This window comes from Periplaneta americana, chromosome 1 (genome assembly GCF_040183065.1).
Source record: "Periplaneta americana isolate PAMFEO1 chromosome 1, P.americana_PAMFEO1_priV1, whole genome shotgun sequence".
NCBI classification, from domain to species: domain Eukaryota; kingdom Metazoa; phylum Arthropoda; class Insecta; order Blattodea; family Blattidae; genus Periplaneta; species Periplaneta americana.
In genome coordinates, this window is record NC_091117.1 from 86,066,873 (window position 1) to 86,093,154 (window position 26,282).

At 34.9% G+C, this 26,282-nt stretch overlaps 1 protein-coding gene across 1 annotated transcript; it reads left to right on the forward strand.

The window, feature by feature from the left end:
* Nucleotides 1-25,783, forward strand: LOC138697909 (putative ankyrin repeat protein RBE_0220). The gene is made up of 2 exons (XM_069823503.1): nucleotides 1-165; nucleotides 22,624-25,783. The coding sequence occupies exon 2, from the start codon at nucleotides 23,077-23,079 to the stop codon at nucleotides 24,991-24,993; it is 1,917 nt and encodes a 638-aa protein (XP_069679604.1). The 5' UTR covers nucleotides 1-165; nucleotides 22,624-23,076; the 3' UTR covers nucleotides 24,994-25,783.
* Nucleotides 25,784-26,282: the final 499 nt, after the last annotated feature.

Below are 26,282 nucleotides of genomic sequence, written 5' to 3' on the forward strand. Positions count from 1 at the left end.
TGCTGCTCTCTCGGAGGATATTTACAGTGATGTCATCCACATGTCTGCGTGTCGTCGAGCAGCTCATTGCGGTGTCAGTTGGAATAGATACGAACTGACGGTCGGAGGATGAATTTGAACGTACACTGTATACTCTCCTACATGTTATAAACGTTTAAGCGAACCGTGAGTATAACCAACATTTACTTGTAACATACGTTATGTTATATCGTTGAGTTAGAAACACTGAATGAGAAATTAACTAATTAATTTTCTAAAATATATTTTCGCGAAATTTAGTAATACATTTGTAGATGTATGTGTACTAGAGACGTGCATAACCGGTTACGAAAGATAGAAAAGACATATTGCTACTGAACGCCTGGCGCTATAGACAGTATGCGAAGCTCTTGCGTCTCGCGGAGTAGTCCAATGTTCGGTTTAACAAATGTCCGAGTCTCACTCGGGTGGACGGCTCTGGATCTTGAACGACAGATAATATTGAGCCATCCAGGAGTTCCAAGAATCGTTGCAAGAACGTGATTATCATCGTGTACATTTCAATTGAGATTTCCTCCTCTCTTCCCATTCATTTATTCATTAATCCAGGTAATTCAACAGCACAGATCATGAAGCTGCAAGCATTAGACTTCAGAGTGCTTTAGTTTTGTTAGTAACTTTTTAGCTCCCTAAAAACGATTTATTAGAAAAATACGAATACATCTACTTAAAACAATTAAAAGACATAGGCTATAGTATAACAACTATATATTAACAGCCATATATTAACAACTACTCTTTTAGAGGTAGCCTATACATTTTGAGTTTAAAGTATGAACTTCACAATAGTAAGAGTGTACATATTTGCTCTTCTATTTTGTAAGTAGGCTAATTGTAATTTATTTTATTCTTATATTTGTTTACATGTCAGATTTCATCTATGCATTACGCTTTTTTCCTTTGTTGTTACCTGTGTCCATTAGTTGATTTATATATTAGTTATGAAGATAAATGTACCAAAGTGTCCAATCAATTATAATCCTATTTCAAGCTAACTTACTTATGGCTTTTAAGGAACCCGCGTGTTCATTGCCGCCTTCACATAAGCCCGCCATCGGTCCCTGTCCTGTGCAAGATTAATCCAGTCTCTATCTTCATATCCCACTTCACTCACATCCATTTTAATATTATCCTCCAATCTACACAGTATCACATCGGAACTGAAATGAATTCTACAGCACCCCAAATAGACTATAAATTTTATAGTAATTTTATATTATATCTTCCCAAACCGGTCAGACTGTAGTCTTTGTCCAATGTTTGCAGCGCTCTATTGCGGTAACGGCTGGAGAGAAATGGTTGATTGCTATACAAGCGGCTAGGTAAAGATAATCTTAATAGTTAATGTCTTAATTTTTTTGTTAATTACACCATTTAGCCATGAATTTAAATCGAGTAATTGGGGAAATAATGAAAATAAATTTTGCAACTTAGCGCACTGTTAAGTGCGTGAGACTGAGTACAGCAGAGAGAAAGGGAAAGGTAAGGAATGGATGGCTTCTCTTGCTAGAGTTATTGCAGTAGCCATAATGTTCCAAATACTTCATAGAAACATAACGATTTCCTCTAAAACTGTGAATGTTATAAAAAAGCGTATTTAGATTTTTCAAACCTCTCCTCATGATCTATTACCAGTTTCATTTTGGTGCAGAGGTTACCTTCAGCCTGAATAGTGGTAAACATGTAGTTTTAGCTAGCAGCCCAAATACTTTCAACATAAAAATCGTTTGATACTTCATGTATATTCTAATGCACTGTTTTAGCCCCGAAACTTCTACTTGTTGCAAATATAACTTAAACCACGTCTATATATGTATATAATACATACAGGGTGGAAGGTAAGGTAGTACATTAATTGTAGGATGCGATTCCTTAAAATATAACGAACAAAAAGTCTAATATCATTTTGCTCGTTTTTGCAAGGTTCTTCAAGAAATAATACTTTTATGCCGACATTTCGATCGCGAATTTTACGAATACTGTTTAAAATACTGTACGTCCAACTGCACACTAATGCAATGTAAACATCACAACAGCTGATCAGTTGCGAGTACTACGCAAACCGTCTGCCGTCTGCCGTCTGCCGTCTGAACAGCGATGCCAGATTTTTAGACCTTCTGTACGTGACTCGACAATCAATGTTTCCAATGTTTCTTCAATCGATTAATTCGAAACCTGTGAATTTTCTAATTAAAATACTGCTGCAACATGAACACAACAAACGTTCTCTTCGTTGTTATACAAGCAATTAAACCGTATTTTAAACAATATTCGTAAAATTCGCGATCGAAATGTCGGCATAAAAATATTATTTCTTCAAAAACTTCGCAAAAACGAGCAAAATGGTATTAGACTTTTTTGTTAGTTATATTTTAAGGAATCACATCCTAATTAATGTACTACCTAATATATGTGTGAGTCATTCTCGGTCCACTTTTTTTTTTTTTTTTTTTGGACGGCCTAAAGATCTCTTCCCTTGGAGACGATATTGAATCATGAATTTTGGAAATCTATTCCGATTCATTCATTGGACATGGCTTTTCTACTGCAGCTGGTACTTGTTTATAAACTGTGAGAATGGTTGTAATTGAAGTTCGTGTATGACATCCTCACTTCTTATGCTGTCCAAGCGACTATATCCTAGTGTTGCTCTTATAAATTTCATTTCACAGGCCGTTATTATGCTGATATCCGTACTTCTGATTGTCCATGCTTCACTTCCGTTACATTGTACAAGTCTGGCTAAGGTTTTATACAAACGTATTCTTGTGTGTCGCTGTACTAGAGAAGGCTTCATAATTTTGCTGATTATTCCCATTGTTTTATTGTATTTGCAAATTTTAGAAGTTATGTCTGTTTCACCAAAAATGTTAAATTTTAGCCAAGATACGTAAACTCATTTTCTCTTTTTATTAATTTGTTATCTAAGCAAATTTTGCTTGCGACCGAGTATTTCCCACGAAATACCATGACTTTTATTTTTGCAATATTGATTACCATGTCCTTTTTTCGCGCTGATCATATTTAGATTATGCAGTGAATATGAAGCTCATCTTCATTGCATGCAACTAGGGCTAAATCATCAGCAAAGAGCAGACTGCTAAACTGTAAATTTCGACTGATATAGATTGAATCGTGACGCGTTTATGTTTGCGAAAATCCTTCTTCTGTTCAAGATAGAAGTTCCGTCTAATATTACAATGTTTTATATAAATCTCAACTGAACAGACGAGGCATCATTAAGCTTCACTTTATTCATAATAACAAAATAGTTTTGTTACCAAGCTTCTTAGAAATTAAAACGAAAACAATTTTTTTCATGTTCTATATATATTTTTAACACAATCAGTGACATGTAATTTATTCGCCACATTCCACCAATTTACACACCCCTCATTAAAACGCTATGGTACTGAGTTCAAACTCTTCTTACTGTATGTACGTAGAGTCCATTTGGTTTCGTATGCGACATCACACCTATAGTCCGGATCAGCTTACGTAAAACGGTAAGGGTGAAACCTAACCATTTTTCTCCCATTACTACATAAGCTAGAGGATTATGGTGATTTTTTAGTTTGCAAATTGAATTTTGTTTGGTAACTTCGTTTCGAATTTCGGTATACTGAGAAATACTACAACTGGTAGTGATTTTATAACTGTTATGTTGGCAGCAGTGACACAAGTTGTCAGTAGCTTAAATTCTGAAAATTCAAATTGTTCTAGATTTCTGAACCGATTACTGGAAGCTAGTGAAATTTGAACATACTAATAAATATAATTAATATCAGTATTAATATTAATACATATTGTATGTGTTGCTTTGTGTTGTGGTTACAATTCAAGATTATAGTCAGGTAGGCTAAGTGTAAATAAACATAACATATTTCGTGTGACACATGCCCTTGGGTAATCGACAGAAATATCATTTCATATTTTAATTAATTTCTTTCGTGTTTAGACTGTTATTATATTAATGGAGTAAATATTCTTAAGCATACATTTCAACGTGGCATTCGTTTCCGGAATTCGTACTAATCATTTTACGTGATCAAGCAAAATACATTTTTAGGTTAGGTCTTGTGAATTGTAAACTGTTTAATCAAAGCAACGAATTTCATGTTGTAAGACAAAATACATTTTAATATTGGATCATACAGTAGTCTACTAACTACCAACATAATGTGGGAGAGGTGCAGAAGGAAAATATACTCTTTCACAAATTATTGTCGATCTGGTTGGCGAGTTGGTATAGCGCTGGTCTTCTATGCCCAAGGTTGCAGGTTCGATCCCGGACTAGGTCGATGGCATTTAAGTGTGGTTAAATGCGACAGGCTCATGTCAGTAGATTTACTGGCATGTAAAAGAACTCCTGCGGGACAAAATTCCGGCACATCCGGCTACGCTGATATAACCTCTGCAGTTGCGAGCGACGTTAAATGAAACATACCACAAATTATTGAACCATTTCCGAGTTCTACTCTTTCAGGGGCGAGCAAATGTTTTTCTGTATATATCATATTTTATGTTACAATTATTAGCAAAATAATAAATAAATAAATTTAGAAAACACCTCCCCAACAAGAAGATGAGATGTGGTAAATACGCAAGACTTATTATTATTATTATTATTATTATTATTATTATTATTATTATTATTATAGTACATACATTGTGATTTTACCCTCTTTTGGTGATATCTAGTATTAGTTGGCAACACTGAAGAGACGGCCAAATTAGCCTTTTAGGAACTCCTCTTACGTGATCCTCACTATACATAAGAACAGCAATAACTCCACTCAAGCGAAACAAACCCCCGACCTCCACTGCTATCCAAAGGGTTGTCCAAATCTTTAAACTCGTAGCTATTTTATCATCAGCCACGGGAAAACATAGTGTAACTATCATTCATAATTATTTAATACCCAATATAAAACACAGTGTAACTATCATTCATAATTATTTAATACCCAATGTAAATAAAGTACATAGGCCTATAATTTGTGTAATAAGTGATATAATATGCACAAGAGCAACTTCTGGACATAAAAATATGGATTGTTTGCTCGATAAACTTAATAATACGAATCACAAATATTTCATCAATACAAACATACATACCCTATAACAACATTCAACATAATGTTAATATAAAACATAAATATAAATATATATAGGCCTATACAAGTTTTTTTGTCAAAAGTAACGCATATATGCAGTTAAAATTATGCCTTCATTCTTGTCCCAGGTACTGTGCTCTTACAATATAGGCCTACAGGTTGTCCAAACCCTTCCCTTGCATCCATTTCAAATCAAACACGAGAAAATGGACGGCATACTTTTATTCATAACAATTAATACCGGATATGAATAAAGTACATATCATTTCTGTAATAAATAACATGATGTGCATTAGGCCAACTTCTAGACATAAAATAAATATGGATTGTTTGCTCCATAAACTTCACATGAATCACAAACGTATCATTAACATGTATTAGGCATTAAATGAAGAGTCCACTGCAAGAATGATGGATGTCATTTGGAATAAATTTTGCAGGAGAAGCAATTGAAAGTTTGAAATGCTTAGCGCTCAAAGCTTAACTGTGATTTTCCGATCATTACTGGACAATGAATATCAGTGTTAATGCCATATAACTCTGTATGTACAGCTGTCAAAAGAAAAAGTGGCCGCTCTCCTGAAACAAAGTTCCCTTCGGGTATCTTCGCTACAATTCGGAGACAGGCGATGTTACATGTTATTGGACCACGTTGCCTGATATCTACAGTTATAATTGAATTATACTGTGTGTTATTCGATAGCATAATGGTAGCGTTCAGGCCTCTTATTCCTGAGGTCCTGCGTTCGACTACAACCTCGTGCTTTTTATGTCCTTTTTTGTTCTGTTTTTGAGAGAGATAAACTAGACATAATGGCTCCTTTCTCTTTTATGATTATTTTAGTAATTAACATCAGGTTCATTAATATATTATGCCATGACTTTATCATTATCATTATGATATTGTGGCTGCAAATGGAAAGAAAAAAGATTTTATTCTCAATAAAATATCTTTCGTGGCATAAACATAACAAGGCGTCGGCCTTAAAACATTAAAAAATTTAAGCGTTCAAAAAACAAAACAAAAAGCCACAATTCAATATTTAGTCTATCTTCCTCTTATCTCGATCATCTTGCAGTCGAGTGGGCATGGAATTGACTAGTCTTTGCAAATAGCGACTGTTCTTAGACACGATATTCCAGGCATTCTGAACATACACACATAGATGTTCTGTCCATGGGCAGGTCTTTCGTTGCAAACCCAGCAATCTCCAATCTTTCCTATTTTCTGCCTTCCTCTTAGTCTCTGCATATGATCCACGTATCCTAATGTCGTCTATTATTCTTTTCAACCAGAGACCCAACCAATTCCTTTTTCTCTTTCTAATCAGTTTCAGCATCATTCTTTCTTCACTCACTTTTTCAAACACAATTTTATTTCTTATTCTGTCTGTCCACTTTACACGCACCGTTCTTCTCCACATCCACATTTCAAATGCTTCAATTCGTTTCTCTTCATTTCGTCGTAATGTCCATGTTCTTTCCCCATACAATGCCACACTCCACATAAAGCACTTCACTAGTCTCTTCCTTAGTTCTTTTTCCAGAGGTCCGCAGAAGATCCTTCTTCTTCTATTAAAAGCTTCCTTTGTTCATGTTTGCAGTTTTCTTGGGAAGGATAGGCCTAAATGCGGTAACATCCCGTTGCTTTCCGCACACCACTATCTCTTTCGCATCTTATTAAATTCCAGGGGGCCCAAGCGTGGAGATGAGGAGAGTGGATTTAACTAATTGGGCCCTCCGGACTTCACCGAAAGTCACGGTAAGGGTTAAATATTAATTCTATCAGGATGTTTGACCCGGTCAGAGATCGGGAAATCTCAATTAGCCTTTGCCCCCCGCATCCTGGACTAGCTTCTAGGAATCATCAGAAAATCTTAGAGTGTAATTGGGCCAATTTTTCCGAAAATGTTTCCACACTTTTGCTCTCGTAGCTCAGCGGACGAACGTCGGAATTTAGATGTCAACGTCTCAGGTTCAATTCCTCGTTACTCCTTTTCATTTTCTTGTGGTTCAAGATAGTATAATGTAATAATACAAAAAGAAAAACTAATACCAGTATTATGCAACTGGATTTTTCCAAACCTAATATTAAATTTATGTTATTTATATCGCTAAAGAACGATTACAATATAAATAACTTGAATATTATTTATACAGTATCACTAAAGAACGATAACAGAATATAAATGATAAATATCGGTTTGTTTAATTAATATATTGCGAAAGAACAATAACAATATAAATAACTTGAATATTGTTTTATAATGCTAATGAAGGAAAACAATATAAATGATAACTTGAATATTATTTATATCGCTAAAGAACGATAACAATATAAAAAACGTGAATATTATTCATATCGGAATTTCACAGGTTTATTACAGATGTATTTAAGAAATTGTAGAAGAATAGTAATTAGTAACAGTGTCCTATTTATTCTTCTTGGAGCTAATTTTGTAACTTTTAAAAGTGTGGTTACTATGTTGAAGTGTATGTGTTGTAACGGATGCTTGATTTGTTATGTATGTGAGTCAGTTATGGGATGCTTGATGTCGTCGCAATGTCGTAATTATAGTTTGATTGTGTTTGTGTGACTATTGTGTATTAATTTATTATGTATGGTACGGAAAGCTGCATATTTGTGTTATAGAAGTGTTACGTATGTGTGTTGTTAATGTTGTTGTATGTTTCAAATTGATACTTGATATTTGTTTTGCAATCGCAATGCCTAATTTACGGATTGTTTATGTTTTGTTTACATCGCGTAAGCTAATTTAATTTTCTTTTCCATTTCTCTTTATGCTTATCTTTTTTGTGTATAAAACTATAGCCCTAACATACATATTTAAAATAGGGCTAACCCCCAATTGGAGATACAATAATAATTATTATACATATCGTTACAATACGATAACAGAATACAAATGATGACCTAATTTTATTCATATCTCTAAAGAACGATAACAAAATATAAATAACGTGATATCCATAAAGAACGATAACTGGATATAAATGATAATTTGAATATCATTTACATCGCTAAAGAACGATTAAAAAATAAAATGAAAACTTGAAGAAGGCCCGAACGACCTCTGAATCATTAAAGAAGCACTCTACCGCTGGTCTACGAGGCGCAGATATGGAACACTTTCATAGTTCCGGAACTGCTTGTAGAAGCACATGCATCGTGTAACATCGCCAGTAGATAAGAGATGACGGTCACGTGATGGCTCCCATGGCTGCCCATGTGACGTCAGAAGTGGGCGTGACCAAAGTATTACGTCATAGTGGGCGTGGCAAGTGACGACATGGGCGTGGCTAAAGTATGACGTCATGGAGGGGGTGGGGGGCTTAAAGTGTGACGTAGGAAAGGGGCGTAACTTAAATTACGTCAAGGTTAAAGTGTGATGTCATGCTGGTATGTAATGGCATGACATGTTTATCTCCTCAATGTGGAAATTATGACGTAAGAAAGGGGCGTAACGTCATAAATGGAAATCTAAGAGTTCAAGGTTAAAGTGTGACGTGCAGGTATGTAATGGCATGACATGTTCATACATGTTTATCTCCTGAATGTTGCTATGTGTGCTGAGTCATATCCGGCAATTGTTCTCAGGTGAAAGACACAAGTTCATGTTTGAAAACTGCTATGTGTGCAAATATTACACATCCGGGAAAGAATTAATCTATCACACTTAAACACATACATTCTTTTTCTTAAGATTCTAATGTAATGGTAATTTAATTGATTGGGGAATGGGTGTTGGAATGTGGGACATAAATGGATAAAAAATTAATCTAGCACACTTGTAAATTAAACAGGATGTGGCTGAAGTTGGAAATAGGGGGGGGGGTAATAATTTGAAATACACACGGCATAACTTAAAGTGTGACGTCATTCACAAGTGCAGGTTGGGGCGTAACGTAATAATTTGAATTACATATGTTCATACAAGTTTGTATAGTTGAAATACACAAGTTCATACATGTCTGAGATTTCATCTACACAATGATGTGATTACACGTGCAATCTCACATCCGGTGATGCAATTGCTGAGTAATAATAAAAGCATGTTTTTGAAGCAACGTGTCATATTACACAAATATTGCATGATGCAAATAAAATGCAAGTTGTTAATTCACATCCGGTGAAGACGCAAGTGCTGAATAATGGCCAGCTGTCCAATGGATGTCCTGAAACTGGTTGTACTTTAAGCCAATTGTTGAGTAATTGATAAAAAATATTAAGATTCTAATGTACTGGTAATTGAATTGATAAATAGTAATGGGAAATGGAAATTGGAATGCGGGAATTATTGATGGCGTAAATGGTTGTACTTTAAGCCAATTTATAAAAAAATTAATCTAGCACACTTGTAAATTAAACACATACATTCTTCTTCTTCTTCTTCTTCTCATTATTATTATTATTATTATTATTATTATTATTATTATTATTATTATTATTATTATTATTATTCGTCATAAAGAAGATTAAAGTGTGACGAGCCAATTGTTGAGTAATTGATAAAAAATATTAAAATTCTAATGTACTGGTAATTGAATTGATAAATAGTAATGGGAAATGGAAATTGGAATGCGGGAATTATTGATGGCGCAAATGGTTGTACTTTAAGCCAATTTATAACAAAAAAATCAATCTAGCACACTTGTAAATTAAACACATACATTCTTCTTATATTATTATTATTATTATTATTATTATTATTATTATTATTATTCTTCCAATGTAATACATTTTGAGTGGTTTGTTTAGCGTATTTAATACATTATTACCAACATTCAGAATGTGACATTATTATTTCGTAATGCACTAATTGTAGCAGATATTTCAATGTAGATGTATATGTTGAAGCGTGCAAATATTATGCAAGCTTGCTTAATCACTTCCTGCGACGATGCAATTGCTGAGTAATTATAAAAACATGTTTTTGAAACACCTGGAACGTGTTATATTACACAAATATTGCATGATGCAAACATCCGGCGATTGTTCTTGCAGCGTCTTATGTTACACAAATATTGTATAAGCGCTTTCTGCTATGTGTGCAAATATTATGCAAGGTTGCTAATTTTACATCCGGCGATGAAATTGCTGAGTGATGATAAAAAAAATATTACACTCTATTCGTACGTGATATTTGATTAAAAAACAATCGCAGAACATGGCATTATTATTATTATTATTATTATTATTATTATTATTATTATTATTATTATTAAGGTTCCAATTTAATACATTTTGAAGTAACATATATTGGATTGATTAATAATTTAATACATTTTGAAGTAAAATTTATTGAATTTATTTTAAGCCATACATTATTACCGAAGCAGTTCGTAATATAAATATGTGTTATGAGATTGAAATATACAAGTTCATACATGTTTGTAACTCACTTCCGGCGACGATGCAATTGCTGAGTAATGATAAAAAACATGTTTTTGATTACGCATCATAATGACCACCTGCGGCATGTCGTGTTACACAAATATTGTATGATGCAAATACTCGTATTATGCAAGCTTGCTGATTGACATCCGGTAATGCAATTGCTGAGTAATGGTATAAAATCTGAGAGTATAAAAGCATAATTGAGAGTCATGGATGCATAGTCGTGGGAAACGTTGACGCGCTATCTGCTTAATGCATAAAGAAGAAAATGGAGAATATATGCAATATTTGTGAAAAAAATTATTCTACGAAAAAGATTCTGTCACGACACAAAAAAGAAACTCACAACACAATCAGATTCAGATGTAAATTATGCGGAACAATTAACAAAGTGGAAAGATGTATGGTTCAACATGTAAAAAATCATAATATGGTAAGTATGTAAATAATGAGCATGTACTGAGTTTGTTTAACAATTATGAAAATATTAATGATTTATTTATCTATCAGGCTGCTGATGTCAAAGGGGCTTATGAGAAACTGTACGTGGATGAAAATGCTACACCTGTGATGAACACTGCATTGGTTCCAATATCAGAGATGGTTACGCCATCTACCTCTGGACTGGATGCCGAGATGGCTGCACCATCTACTTCTGGAGCGGATGCCGGGATGATTGCACCATCTACTACCACACCAGCCTTAGTGTCTGGATCAAGTCAAGTATGTCTTGAATCAGTGTTTAAGTTATCAGATAGAGCATTCAAAAATCGTTTGAAGACTTATATTGGTCTAAATTTGACAAATCATGATCGTGAATTGAAAGATATTCTAGAATGTGTCGCAGATGAAATGGAAGACATTTTAAAGACAAATTTAAAGGAGCACTCCACATTAAAATTTAATATATTTGTTGAATGTATGTTTGCAAATGTTCATAACGAGACAATATTTCATAATTTTAAAAGTAAGAATGATGTGCTATACCAATATTCAGATGTTAGAGAGTTTGTAAACAAACAAAAGGAAAAGATTCTGAAAGAGTTTGAAGAGTGTAGTATGAAGGGATCGGGCTTGTTTTATGTCAAATTGCACAAATTAGAATTGCGAGTAAATAAATATACACCATTGATGGGTGGTAGTGCATATATAGAACTTCCTCACAGGTACAAGAATTCAAAATCTCTAGTAAACATTGCCAACAGTGATATCTATTGTTTCAAGTATTATATACTATCGACATTTCTTGATAGAGACAAGAATTTCATGTTTAGCTATGATGACAGACCAGATTTGGAATGTAAATATGATTGGTGTATTGATTTTCCCGTGGAAATTAAGGATATTGCAAAATTTGAAAAACGTAATGACATTTCTATTAATGTGTTTGCACTTGACGAGAATGATGATGTATTTCCTCTCCGAATGTGTGAAAAGGAATTGTCAGATCATAGGGATTTGCTATACATTAGTAATGAAAATACATCACATTACTGTTGCATAACAAATTTCAGCGCTCTCGTAAAGCCTCAACTAACAGCTGCTATTGAAAGTCAAATTGCTGTTTGTAAACGATGTTTTGCATATTTTCGGCATAATGCGTTTAAGTCATGTGCAGAACGATTAAAGGATCATGAGAGCGTATGTTCACAATTTAGCGCTGTTAGATCAGTATTTCCAAATAAGGAATATCTGTCTTTTGATCATCCAGAATTTTCACAAAAGGTGAGATTTGTGATTTATGCAGATTTTGAGTGTCTGCTAGAGCCCATTGAGAATTGTCATGGGAATCCAGACTCTAGTTACACATTGCAATATCAGAAACATACACCGTTTAGTTATTGTTATGTCCTTAAGGATAGTCAGGATACATACACAGATATGAAATTATACAGGGGGTGTGATGCGGCAAAGCATTTTGTGCAAGACATGGTAATGGAAACGAAAAAAATTGAGCAAATATTATTTGAGGATATTAAAGAAATGATTCCATTAACCAGTGAAGAAAATGTTGCATACTCGAATGCAAATATATGTCACATTTGCAAAAAGGGTAATTTTACAGTTGATAATTATAAAGTTCGAGATCATGATCATTTGACGGGAAAATTTCGGGGTGCTGCTCACAATGAGTGTAATTTGAGGTATCAGCATCAGCACTTTATTCCTATTGTATTACATAATTTGTCATCATATGATGGACATTTTATTGTGAAGGAATTGGGCTATGATGACAACCCCATTCAAGTTCTACCAAATACACAGGAAAAGTACATCAGTTTTGTTAAAAATATCCCTAGCACGTACAGAAAAAAACGTTATGTGCAAATGCGATTTCTTGATTCTTTTCGGTTTATGCCATCCAGTCTAGCACAATTAGCAGACAATCTACCAAATGATAAGTTTTCAGAGACGAAACAAATGTTCAAAGATAAATTTGATCTTGTTTCTCGCAAGGGTGTCTTTCCCTATGATTATTTGACATCAGATAAATTAGAAGACAATTGCATGCCGCCGAAGGAGAAGTTTTTCAGCAAATTAAATAATGAGCACATTACCCAAGAGGACTATAATCATGCAAAATGTGTGTGGGAGGCATTTAATATTCAGACGTTGGGAGAATATTCAGATTTATACTTAAAATCCGACACCCTCATCTTAACAGATGTGTTTGAAAATTTTCGCAAAATGTGTATGAAAACATACGATTTAGATTGTATGTATTACTATACAGTACCAGGACTTGCATATTCGGCAATGTTGAAATTAACAGGTGTTGAATTGCAGCTGATTACGGACATGACAATGCTATTACTTTTTGAGCAAGGGATCCGTGGTGGAATATGTCAATGTGTGACTCGTCACGCAGTTGCGAATGATCCTAAAAGCGAAAATTTTGATAATTCTAAATCTCCTTCTGCAATTTACTATGTGGATGCGAATAATTTGTATGGATTCGCCATGTCACAAAAATTACCATATGGAGGATTTGAATGGCTATCAGATGAGGAAATACATCATTTTGATCTTCAAGCAATAAATGATGATAGTGAAATAGGTTATATTTTAGAGGTTGATCTAGAGTATCCAAATCATCTGTTTGAAAAACATAGAGATTTACCATTTTGTGCTGAGTTTGCGAAACCACCAGGTGGAAAGCATAAAAAATTGTTGACAACACTGCATTCCAAACAACACTACGTGGCGCACTACAAACTTTTGCAACAGGCAGTGGATAATGGCTTGCAAATTGTCAAAATACACCGTGTTATAAAATTTAAGCAATCGTATTGGTTAAAACAATACATTGATTTGAATACTGAATTGCGTAAAAATGCAAAAAATAACTTTGAAAAAGACTTTTTCAAGCTTATGAATAATGCGGTATTTGGAAAGACGATGGAAAATGTTCGAAAAAGACCGCATTTCAGATTAGTTTCAAACGATGAGAAACTGAAAAAACTAATTTCGAAACCATACTTTCTTGACAGAGTAATTTATGCTGAAAATTTGGTGGGTATTCATTTAGCGAGAACTCAAATTTTGTTTGATAAAGCGTTGTATGTGGGTATGTGTATTTTAGAACTTTCAAAAGTGCACATGTACAATTTTCACTATAGCATTATGAAAGAAGAGTTTGGCGATAAATTGAAGTTGTGTTATATGGATACAGATAGTTTTATATATCTCATTGAAACAGATGATTTGTATCATGATCTGCAAAATGTTCGGGATCATTTGGATGCTAGTGTGTATTCACCAAATCATATTTTATTTTCAACACATAATAAAGGTGTGCTTGGGAAGTTCAAGGATGAAATTCCAAATTCACATATTGATGAGTTTGTTGGTTTGAAGGCTAAAGTATATGCCTTAAAGTGTTCAGATTTTGAAATTAAGAAACTGAAGGGGGTTAAGAAAAGCATAATTAGGAATGAACTTACGTTTGAAGATTATGCAACACGTCGTGAATCTGGTATCACTACTTACACAAAAAACAATGCTATTAGATCATATTTTCACAATGTGTGTAAATAAAGTGACTTTAAATTCTTTTGATGATAAGAGAGTTGTATTACAAGATGGGATTAATACAGTGCCGCATGGATTTTATGAACCACCATGTAAAAGAAGGCGTGTGCAAGAGTAAAATGTGTATGTGTGTGTAAATAATAATAATGTTGTAATTTATATAGTTTTGATTTAAATGTGTGTGTAAATAATAATAATGTTTAATTTATATAGTTTTGATTTAAATGTGTGTGTAAATAATAATAATGTTGTAATTTATATAGTTTTAATTTAAATGTGTGTGTGTAAATAATAATAATGTAGTAATTTATACAGTTTTGATTTAATCACAATAAACCTATAGTGCTTGTGTATAAATTTGTTTTCATTTCAATACATCGCCCTCATCAATCCAACCGATATGTCGAATCGTAATCTTGCGACATATATGCAACCACTTGTCGAAAATCGTAATCTTGCGACATATATGTAGCAACTTCGACATGGTGTTGCATTATCGCAACAAGAATACGATTTTCGACATGGTGTTGCATTATCGCAACAAGAATACGATTTTCGACATGGTGTTGCATTATCGCAACAAGAATACGATTTTCGACATGGTGTTGCATTATGGCAACAAGAATACGATTTTCGACATGGTGTTGCATTATCGCAACAAGAATATGATTTTCGACATGGTGTTGCATTATCGCAACACGAATACGATTTTCGACATGGTGTTGCGTTATCGCAACAAGAATACGATTTTCGACATGCTGTTGCGTTATTGCAACGACATGCTGTTGCGTTATTGCAACGACATGCTGTTGCGTTATTGCAACGTCATGCTGTTGCGTTATTGCAACGTCATGCTGTTGCGTTATTGCAACGACATGCTGTTGCGTTATTGCAACGACATGGTGTTGCGTCATTGCAACGACATGGTGTTGCGTTATTGCAACGACATGGTGTTGCGTTATTGCAACGTCATGCTGTTGCGTTATTGCAACGACATGGTGTTGCGTCATTGCAACGACATGGTGTTGCGTTATTGCAACGACATGCTGTTGCGTTATTGCAACGACATGCTGTTGCGTTATTGCAACGACATGCTGTTGCGTTATTGCAACGTCATGCTGTTGCGTTATTGCAACGACATGGTGTTGCGTTATTGCAACGACATGCTGTTGCGTTATTGCAACGACATGCTGTTGCGTTATTGCAACGTCATGCTGTTGCGTTATTGCAACGACATGGTGTTGCGTTATTGCAACGACATGCTGTTGCGTTATTGCAACGACATGCTGTTGCGTTATTGCAACGACATGCTGTTGCGTTATTGCAACGACATGGTGTTGCGTTATTGCAACGACATGCTGTTGCGTTATTGCAACGACATGCTGTTGCGTTATTGCAACGTCATGCTGTTGCGTTATTGCAACGACATGGTGTTGCGTTATTGCAACGACATGCTGTTGCGTTATTGCAACGACATGCTGTTGCGTTATTACAACGACATGGTGTTGCGTTATTGCAACGACATGGTGTTGCGTTATTGCAACGACATGCTGTTGCGTTATTGCAACGACATGCTGTTGCGTTATTGCAACGTCATGCTGTTGCGTTATTGCAACGTCATGCTGTTGCGTTATTGCAACGACATGGTGTTGCGTCATTGCAACGACATGGTGTTGCGTTATTGCAACGACATGGTGTTGCGTTATTGCAACGTCATGCTGTTGCGTTATTGCAACGACATGCTGTTGCGTTATTGCAACGACATGGTGTTGCGTCATTGCAACGACATGGTGTTGCGTTATTGCAACGACATGGTGTTGCGTTATTGCAACGACATGCTGTTGCGTTATTGCAACGTCATGCTGTTGCGTTATTGCAACGACATGGTGTTGCGTTATTGCAACGACATGCTGTTGCGTTATTGCAACGACATGCTGTTGCGTTATTGCAACGTCATGCTGTTGCGTTATTGCAACGACATGGTGTTGCGTTATTGCAACGACATGCTGTTGCGTTATTGCAACGACATGCTGTTGCGTTATTGCAACGACATGCTGTTGCGTTATTGCAACGACATGGTGTTGCGTTATTGCAACGACATGCTGTTGCGTTATTGCAACGACATGCTGTTGCGTTATTGCAACGTCATGCTGTTGCGTTATTGCAACGACATGGTGTTGCGTTATTGCAACGACATGCTGTTGCGTTATTGCAACGACATGCTGTTGCGTTATTGCAACGACATGCTGTTGCGTTATTGCAACGACATGCTGTTGCGTTATTGCAACGACATGCTGTTGCGTCATTGCAACGACATGGTGTTGCGTCATTGCAACGACATGGTGTTGCGTTATTGCAACGACATGGTGTTGCGTTATTGCAACGACATGGTGTTGCGTTATTGCAACGACATGGTGTTGCGTTATTGCAACGTCATGCTGTTGCGTTATTGCAACGACATGGTGTTGCGTTATTGCAACGACATGCTGTTGCGTTATTGCAACGATATGCTGTTGCGTTATTGCAACGTCATGCTGTTGCGTTATTGCAACGACATGCTGTTGCGTTATTGCAACGACATGCTGTTGCGTTATTGCAACGACATGGTGTTGCGTTATTGGAATGACATGCTGTTGCCTTATTGCAACGACATGCTGTTGCGTTATTGCAACGTTTTCGACATAATCCACAATGACAAGGACTTAAGGTGAGGTTACTCTCCCATCCCCAATGACAAGGAATTCAGGTTCATTCGAAATAATAACTCATTAAATTCATTTTTTATTATTACTATTCTCATATCATGCACACTACATACATGTATTGTCTTAACAACCACTTTTGTCCTTGCATCTCACTTGATCACAACCATGAAAATGTCTCATTTATTTTCTATTTTCTATACACTCAATTGTTGAACAATGGCTTCAATATCCATCACCTCCTCCTACAATGCGCTATGTTTCCTCTTTTCTCCTCTTTTAGTTGTCTTCTGAAAACAATAATGTAAATTAGTCATGTATATGCTCTACATAATCACCATTCAATATCAGAACACAAAACATAAACTCACCGCTTTATAGTTGGGGCATGTTTCAATGCATGTCTCCCGCCATAATCTGTTTTTCCTCCTTTTTCCTTTTTTCTCAACAATTTCCGACTTCTGTTAAACAAAAACAATCACAAATATAACCATTTTGAATCACAAATATAGACAAACTTCATGTGGGGGGAAAAAAACTTACTGCCTTGTAGTTGGGACAAGCTTCATCACATCCCTTCCGATAAAATCTCATTTTAGGTGCTTTGGCAACAATCTCTGGTTTCTGCACAAAAACAAAATAACAAATATCACCATTAAATATATCATAATATTATAATTAATAAAAGCAATATAAACTGTACTCACCTCTTTGTAAGTAAGACAGCTGGGATCACACAGTTTCCGCCACACATGTAAGCTGGACTCTTTGGGATCTGTGCATTCAATGCGATGTTCACCATTACACAAACAGATATTGCGGTGATATGTGTCCTCATGTGTTGAAGGCGCATTTATAAAACTCATTTCCGTATTACCACAAGGCAACACCAATGACCAATCCGTATGTAACTGATTAGCACCATAAATTTTTCTTACCACCTCAGTGTATACTTTCTCAGAATTTATTATATTGTATTTGCGTGTTAGTGCATATGGTTCATTTAACCACTCCTCTCTCACATCTGGAAAATATGCGTACGTTACCTCAAATGGTACTTTATATCTTTCTTCTTCCAATATTAGTGGATTATCAATGGCTAGCGCCACATCGTTTCCCATAATTGTGCTATCCATAACTGTCAATTATGTTTTCATATCCTCAGCTTTTATATCATTCACCATACAAACATGTATGAACTTGTATATTTCAAACCCCCCACTCCAACTGTAATTACAAACATGTATGAACTTGTATATTTCAAACCCCCCACTCCAACTGTAATTACAAACATGTATGAACTTGTATATTTCAATCTCATAACACATATTTATATTACGAACTGTTTCGGTAATAATGTATGGCTTAAAATAAGTCCAATAAATTTTACTTCAAAATGTATTAAATTATTAATCAATCCTATAAATGTTACTTCAAACTGTATTAAATTGGAACCATAATAATAATAATAATAATAATAATAATAATAATAATAACAATAGTCGTTCCAGGTGCTTCAAAAACATGTTTTTATCATTACTCAGCAATTGCATCGTCGCCGGAAGTGATTAAGCAAGCTTGCATAATATTTGCACGCTTCAACATATACATCTACATTGATTTATCTGCTACAATTAATGCATTACGAAATAATAATGTCACATTCTGAATGTGGGTAATAATGTATTAAATACGCTAAACAAACCACTCAAAATGTATTACATTGGAAGAATAATAATAATAATATAAGAAGAATGTATGTGTTTAATTTACAAGTGTGCTAGATTGATTTTTTTGTTATAAATTGGCTTAAAGTACAACCATTTGCGCCATCAATAATTCCCGCATTCCAATTTCCATTTCCCATTACTATTTATCAATTCAATTACCAGTACATTAGAATTTTAATATTTTTTTATCAATTACTCAACAATTGGCTCGTCACACTTTAATCTTCTTTATGACGAATAATAATAATAATAATAATAATAATAATAATAATAATAATAATAATAATAATAATAATAATAATAATAATGAGAAGAAGAAGAAGAAGAAGAAGAATGTATGTGTTTAATTTACAAGTGTGCTAGATTAATTTTTTTATAAATTGGCTTAAAGTACAACCATTTACGCCATCAATAATTCCCGCATTCCAATTTCCATTTCCCATTACTATTTATCAATTCAATTACCAGTACATTAGAATCTTAATATTTTTTATCAATTACTCAACAATTGGCTTAAAGTACAACCAGTTTCAGGACATCCATTGGACAGCTGGCCATTATTCAGCACTTGCGTCTTCACCGGATGTGAATTAACAACTTGCATTTTATTTGCATCATGCAATATTTGTGTAATATGACACGTTGCTTCAAAAACATGCTTTTATTATTACTCAGCAATTGCATCACCGGATGTGAGATTGCACGTGTAATCACATCATTGTGTAGATGAAATCTCAGACATGTATGAACTTGTGTATTTCAACTATACAAACTTGTATGAACATATGTAATTCAAATTATTACGTTACGCCCCAACCTGCACTTGTGAATGACGTCACACTTTAAGTTATGCCGTGTGTATTTCAAATTATTACCCCCCCCCCCCTATTTCCAACTTCAGCCACATCCTGTTTAATTTACAAGTGTGCTAGATTAATTTTTTATCCATTTATGTCCCACATTCCAACACCCATTCCCCAATCAATTAAATTACCATTACATTAGAATCTTAAGAAAAAGAATGTATGTGTTTAAGTGTGATAGATTAATTCTTTCCCGGATGTGTAATATTTGCACACATAGCAGTTTTCAAACATGAACTTGTGTCTTTCACCTGAGAACAATTGCCGGATATGACTCAGCACACATAGCAACATTCAGGAGATAAACATGTATGAACATGTCATGCCATTACATACCTGCACGTCACACTTTAACCTTGAACTCTTAGATTTCCATTTATGACGTTACGCCCCTTTCTTACGTCATAATTTCCACATTGAGGAGATAAACATGTCATGCCATTACATACCAGCATGACATCACACTTTAACCTTGACGTAATTTAAGTTACGCCCCTTTCCTACGTCATACTTTAAGCCCCCCACCCCCTCCATGACGTCATACTTTAGCCACGCCCATGACGTCACTTGCCACGCCCACTATGACGTAATACTTTGGTCACGCCCACTTCTGACGTCACATGGGCAGCCATGGGAGCCAACACGTGACCGTCATCTCTTATCTACTATCGCCGCGACCCGAAGTGGACTTTGAAAATATTCGCTGTTCACGAGTGCGGCCACTTTTTTTTTTTTTTTTTTTTTTTTTTTGACAGCTGTACATCCTATATGTCTTAAGCTATGCATTGACAGTCTTGGTTCATTTTCGACAAGAAAGTGACATCCATAATTCTTGCAGTGGACTCTTCAAAAGTGTACACATTTACTCTATAACAACATTAGGCATAATATTATTGAAAAACATTTATATATAGGCCTAGACAAGTTTTTTCCAATGTAAAGCATAATTAGAGTTAAAATTGTATGAGATAATTTTGGACAAGTAGCTTCCTATCACACAGAATTTATTCACAAGATCGCTAGATGACTTGAAAAATTAATATCACCCAGATAGTATTTTCTGATATTGTCTTCCAATTTCAAGAGGTAGATTTCATTGTGTGTGTAATTTAAGTAATAAATTATATTAACGCTTGCAACACCTAATATCGACTTGGCTTCCATTAAGGTAGATGAAACTGCGACATACGAACGTTGTTTGAAAAGTTCATAGCCTGACATAAAAATTAAACTAGGATTATTCTGAAACAATCTTTATTTCTCAACATAATCTCCCATGAGACAGATTCCTCGAGGTCTGAAAAAAAAGAAGCTTTTTGCTGCTGCGATAACCTCTTCATTTAACAAAATTTCTTCCCAGCCAAGTGAGTTTCAAGCTTTGGGAAAAGAAAGAAGTCTGAGGGTGCGAGATCTGATTAGTATGGGGGGGTGCGGCAACAATTCGAACCGAAATTCGTGTAGTTTAGCAACCACGATTGCAGATGTATGAACAGGAGCATTGTCGTGATGAAAAAACCACTTTCTTCTTGGCCATACTCGGCCTCTTCTGGCGAATTTTCTCTTTCAGTTTCTGCAGGAGATTTGAATAATTTTCTCCGGTTATTGTTCTCCCCTTTTTCTAGATAATCATGATTGTACCCCTCAGAGTCCCAGAACACGGACGTCATGACTTTCCCAGATGATTGAACAGCTTTTGCTTTCTTTGAAGGCAAAGAATCACTGTGCTTCTATTTTTTCGACTGCAGTTTTGTCTCTGTTATGTAGTAGTGGGTCCAGGTTTCATCAGTTGTCACAAACTGCCTAAAAAATGGAACGTATTTTTGTCGAATCGAATCAGACAATCCCTCGACATTTCATATCGAACATGCTTTTGTTCTGGTGTTAATATATGCGGAACCCACCTTGAGGAGACTGTGGACATGCCCAAGATATTGACTAAGATGTGACGAACCTATTGAGTTGAGAAACACATAACATCTCTAATTTACCGTACTTTCAGTCGACGGTCATTTAGCACCATATCGTGGATTTTTTTATACGATTTCTTCACCTGTTGCTGTTACTGGACGTCCACTACGAGGGTCGTCTTCTACACTCTCTAGACCATGTTTAAATAGTGCCGTTCATTTTTTTTAGAATCGGAAACGCTTGATATGTTTCCACCAGTGTAGTATCCATGTCTGCTTTAATTTCTGTTAGAATGTTTCCCTTTTTTACGAAATATTTAATGACAGCACGAAGCTCGACATTTTTCATTTTTTCAATTTGCTCGGCGCAATAATTTCAAAATTACAGTACGCAAAATGCAATGAACAGAAAATTAAAATTGTTATGATTGAGCTAATTTAAAATGGCTGCTAACAATGGCGGCAATCTCGACACGTTTTTATGCCATCTAGCCTATATGTCAAGCCAAGAACTTTTCAAATGCACCTCGTAATAGCTGCCATGTTTCTGCATTTACTAATTGATAACGGACCCTATCCATAACCAGAGCGTGAGAGCGCATGGACCGACAGTCAAGTGTTCGCTTCATGATAACGAAATAATCTTCTCACCAAGTGTAATGAAAAGCAACATAACAGTAACTAGGCTGCTTTTGTTGAACATAGAAACAAACATACCGAATTTTTGTGTCGTAAACTTAATTCTCGCCATTCTTCATATACATTGGAAAGAATTCATCTAACTGAATATTATTTTAATTCCTACTGTTCACAGATGGCATCAAGTGAAGATAGTGAACATGGAAAGAACTCTACACAAGGAAATAATGGAGAACAAGATCAGGAATCCCCATCAGTACAAAATCAATTTATAGAAGCTGTTATAAATGATGATTATAAAAAATTCACCAGGCTGCTATCTGATCCAAATGTAGACTCAAATCACAATTACGGGAAGGAATACCAGTACACCACTTGTTTACAATATGTGTGTCGAAATCCAGGCCGTGGTCGTTTTCTGAAAGAATTGTTGAAATCACGAAGAGTTAAACCAAATATCAATTAAATCCATCTAGAACCTGTTCACTGGGCTTCTAAATCCGCTAATGTCGAGGCATTACGTATTCTTGTAAAAGATAAAAGAACAAAAATAGATGCAACTGACAAGAATGGAAGAACGGCACTGCATTATGCCGCTAAAGAATCTGGAAATGCGAAGGATGATGAAATGAAAAATCGATATATTCAGTGTATCAAAATACTAATGGAACGGTATGACTGCCTTATCAATATTCAAAATTCAAGAGGATTTACTGCTATTTATGAAGCAGCAAATCATGGTTGTAAAGAAATTGTAGAAGCAATGTTAAAATTTGGTGGTCGTTCACTGGAGCACAAGAGCAGTGCAAAAACAGAGCGTAAGCTTATTAAAGAGAAGTATCCTGATATCGAACTACCACTTTCACTTCCTAAGACAGTAGATATGAAGTTTGGACTTCACAAACAGCTTGCTAAGGCCCTTCAAAAACAAGATTTAGAAACGTTTTTAAATGTATTAAACCGTTTCAATGACAATGATTATTCACAAATGGATCCAAATTATTGGTGTCCAACAGCAGATTCTGTTACTTTTCTTGAAATTGCTGTTAAAGACAAGAATAATGAACGATTTGTTGAAGCTCTATTAAAAGCTGGGGCAGATCCAAATATTGTCAATCCTACAACAAGTAAAACATGTCTGCATTTAGCAGTTGAGACTGGGAACGTCAAATTTTTTGACATGTTATTAAACACCGCTAGGGAAATTTCTGTGAACATACAGAATGCTGATGGAAAAACGGCACTAGGTCTTGCAGTAGAAAAGAAGAATATGAAAATTGTTGAATCCATATTGAATTATGTAAAAGAGGAAGACATTTCCATTTATGAGAATGACCTCGATCTAGTAAGAACTTCTTATCCAGAACTATTTGCTAAACTGAAATTGGGTACTTCTGGGCGAAAGGAAAGAGACATTGAATCGAAGTTATTTCAGCACTTATATAAAAATGAGACAAGTAAGTTTCTTCACACTTATGAGAAAGAATTGAGTAAAGACGATCAGTCCGTAACTTACGACAATGGTATTCTCATTTTCCTACAACTTTCTGTGAAGAAAGATTTTCCAGATGTGGTAAAGTTTCTCCTAGAGAAAGATGTTGACCCAAATGATATTACTAAGAAAGGAAATCAATCTCCTCCACTATTACTGGCAACTCAGTGTCAAAATTACACAATTTTGGAAAATTTTCTCAAATCTTCAAACTCAAACTTTAATATAAATGTAACAGATGCCAACGGGAACACTGCTCTCCATTTCGCAGCTCGCAATAATGATCTGTATGCAGTTTCAGAATTACTGAGGGCCGGGGCAGATATGAAAAGGAGGAATGTGTATGATAACCTGCCTCTAACTGAAAGAGTAATTGAAGGCCTTTTAGATAAATGTGTAAAAAGTGATGGACATCCTTCCAACGAGGAATTCAAAATTACATTTGAATTTGATTTTCTGCTATCACTGAAGAAACAAACAGTAACTGTTCAACAACTTACACAACCAATAGAGAGACACGTTAATTCAGAAAGCGAAAGTGAACATTTAGAAGGCATAGCACTACTGTTAGAAGAAAACGACCAAAATTCAAATGACACAGAAGATATTTATCATACCTGGCAGAATCCAGAAAGTTCGTCACAGAAGTCACTTGTCCAACCAAGAAGAAACGTTGAAAGAACTGAAGAGGAAAGAGGTGATGCATCTAGTGTAGTATATCGTTCTCCTAGCGTATCTATTAATATTGACAGAGAAAATACTAATAGAAGGAATGAAGAGGAAATTCGGTTGCCCATCTCAAATAGATCTGAACCTAAGGAAAATGCAAGAAACTGGAAAAATCCTACATTACCACAAAATGCTCAATACCATAACAAAATCCTTCCTGAAGTTGAGCTGTTACATCATTTGTTGAAATACAATGAATATAGGAATGTAATAAATCACCCAACGGTAAGATGCTTCTTAGAATTCAAATGGCAAAAAGTGAAAAATTTGTACTACATTCATCTGGTTGTTATGACTGTCTTTGTGTTGCATTTGAATGCTTAACTCTTACTGAATCCAAATAAAAACCCAATAACAGATATGAAACTTAATACTGCAGTGAGGACTGCAAATGTCTACAGCTATGTACTGAATACATACTTATTTTATGTGGTTGTGATTAATATTTGTTTCTTGGTTGGAAGAGAACTGTTCCAACAATTTATGAGATGCAAATTTTATTATGAACATGTAGAGAATTACATAGATTTGAGCATCATTATTGTAACATTATTACATTTGTTCTGCATACCACATTCCTACATAGCAGTAATAGGAGTACTTTTGTCATGGCTGAAATTAACTATTATCTTTGGAAAACTGAGAGAATTATCTCTTAAAGTCGAAATACTGAAGAAAGCGTCTAACAGCTATATGAAGTGTCTTCTTCCTTATATTTTTATCATATTTGCATTTGATTTCAGTTTCTACATTTTGTTTCACGAAGAAAATACAGGAGAATATAATTGTTTGGTTTGGTTTGGTTTATTATATATAATAGATCACAGACACATTACATACAACAATTTTACACAAAGATATATTATTATTTAAATACAATTTCTACGTTTTACCTATTAACATATTTGTTTTGTCTTGCACTAGCTTTCAGTTATTGTGCAAGACTCAACTCATTCTAGAATATTGGTACCATCAGTATTGGTTTACCTTCCTAAGATGTACTTCCCTCTTCACTCTGCAATGTGCAGCTAGCGTATCTAAATCATCTCTAATTCTAGTTTCTTCCATACCTCTTTCCGTACAAAAGTATTTATACAGTTCATACAAGCTCTCTCTCGTAGGTAAGCCTTCATTCCTTAATTTTATTTCATAATATTCTTTTGACGTACCTTCAAAACTATTAAATTTAGAAATAAAAAAGATAGCCAAATAATTTCTAACTAAGTCAAATATGTTATTATCTGTGAGTCTAGACAAAGCGTACCTTCCAAACTTGAATTTATTAGTCAGCTCAGTAACTGTACTTTCCCTTAATGCTTCCTTCCTCCTATTTTTTAATTTTGCAATCTTCTACAGGAGAATATAATTTTTTCGCATATCCATGGACAACAATAACTAAAACAATTCTTATGATGAGTGGCGAATTTAATACTAGTGATTTCACAGACTCAAATAATAAGTTATTTTTTGGGCCACTGTGCATGATTGTGTTTCTTATGTCGTTATTCTTTTCTTCGATGGTCCTCTTCAATTTGCTGACAGATATGGCTGTAAGCGATACAAAATCTATCGCAGACAATGCAATACAGCAGAGTTTGGAGTCCCAGGCGAAT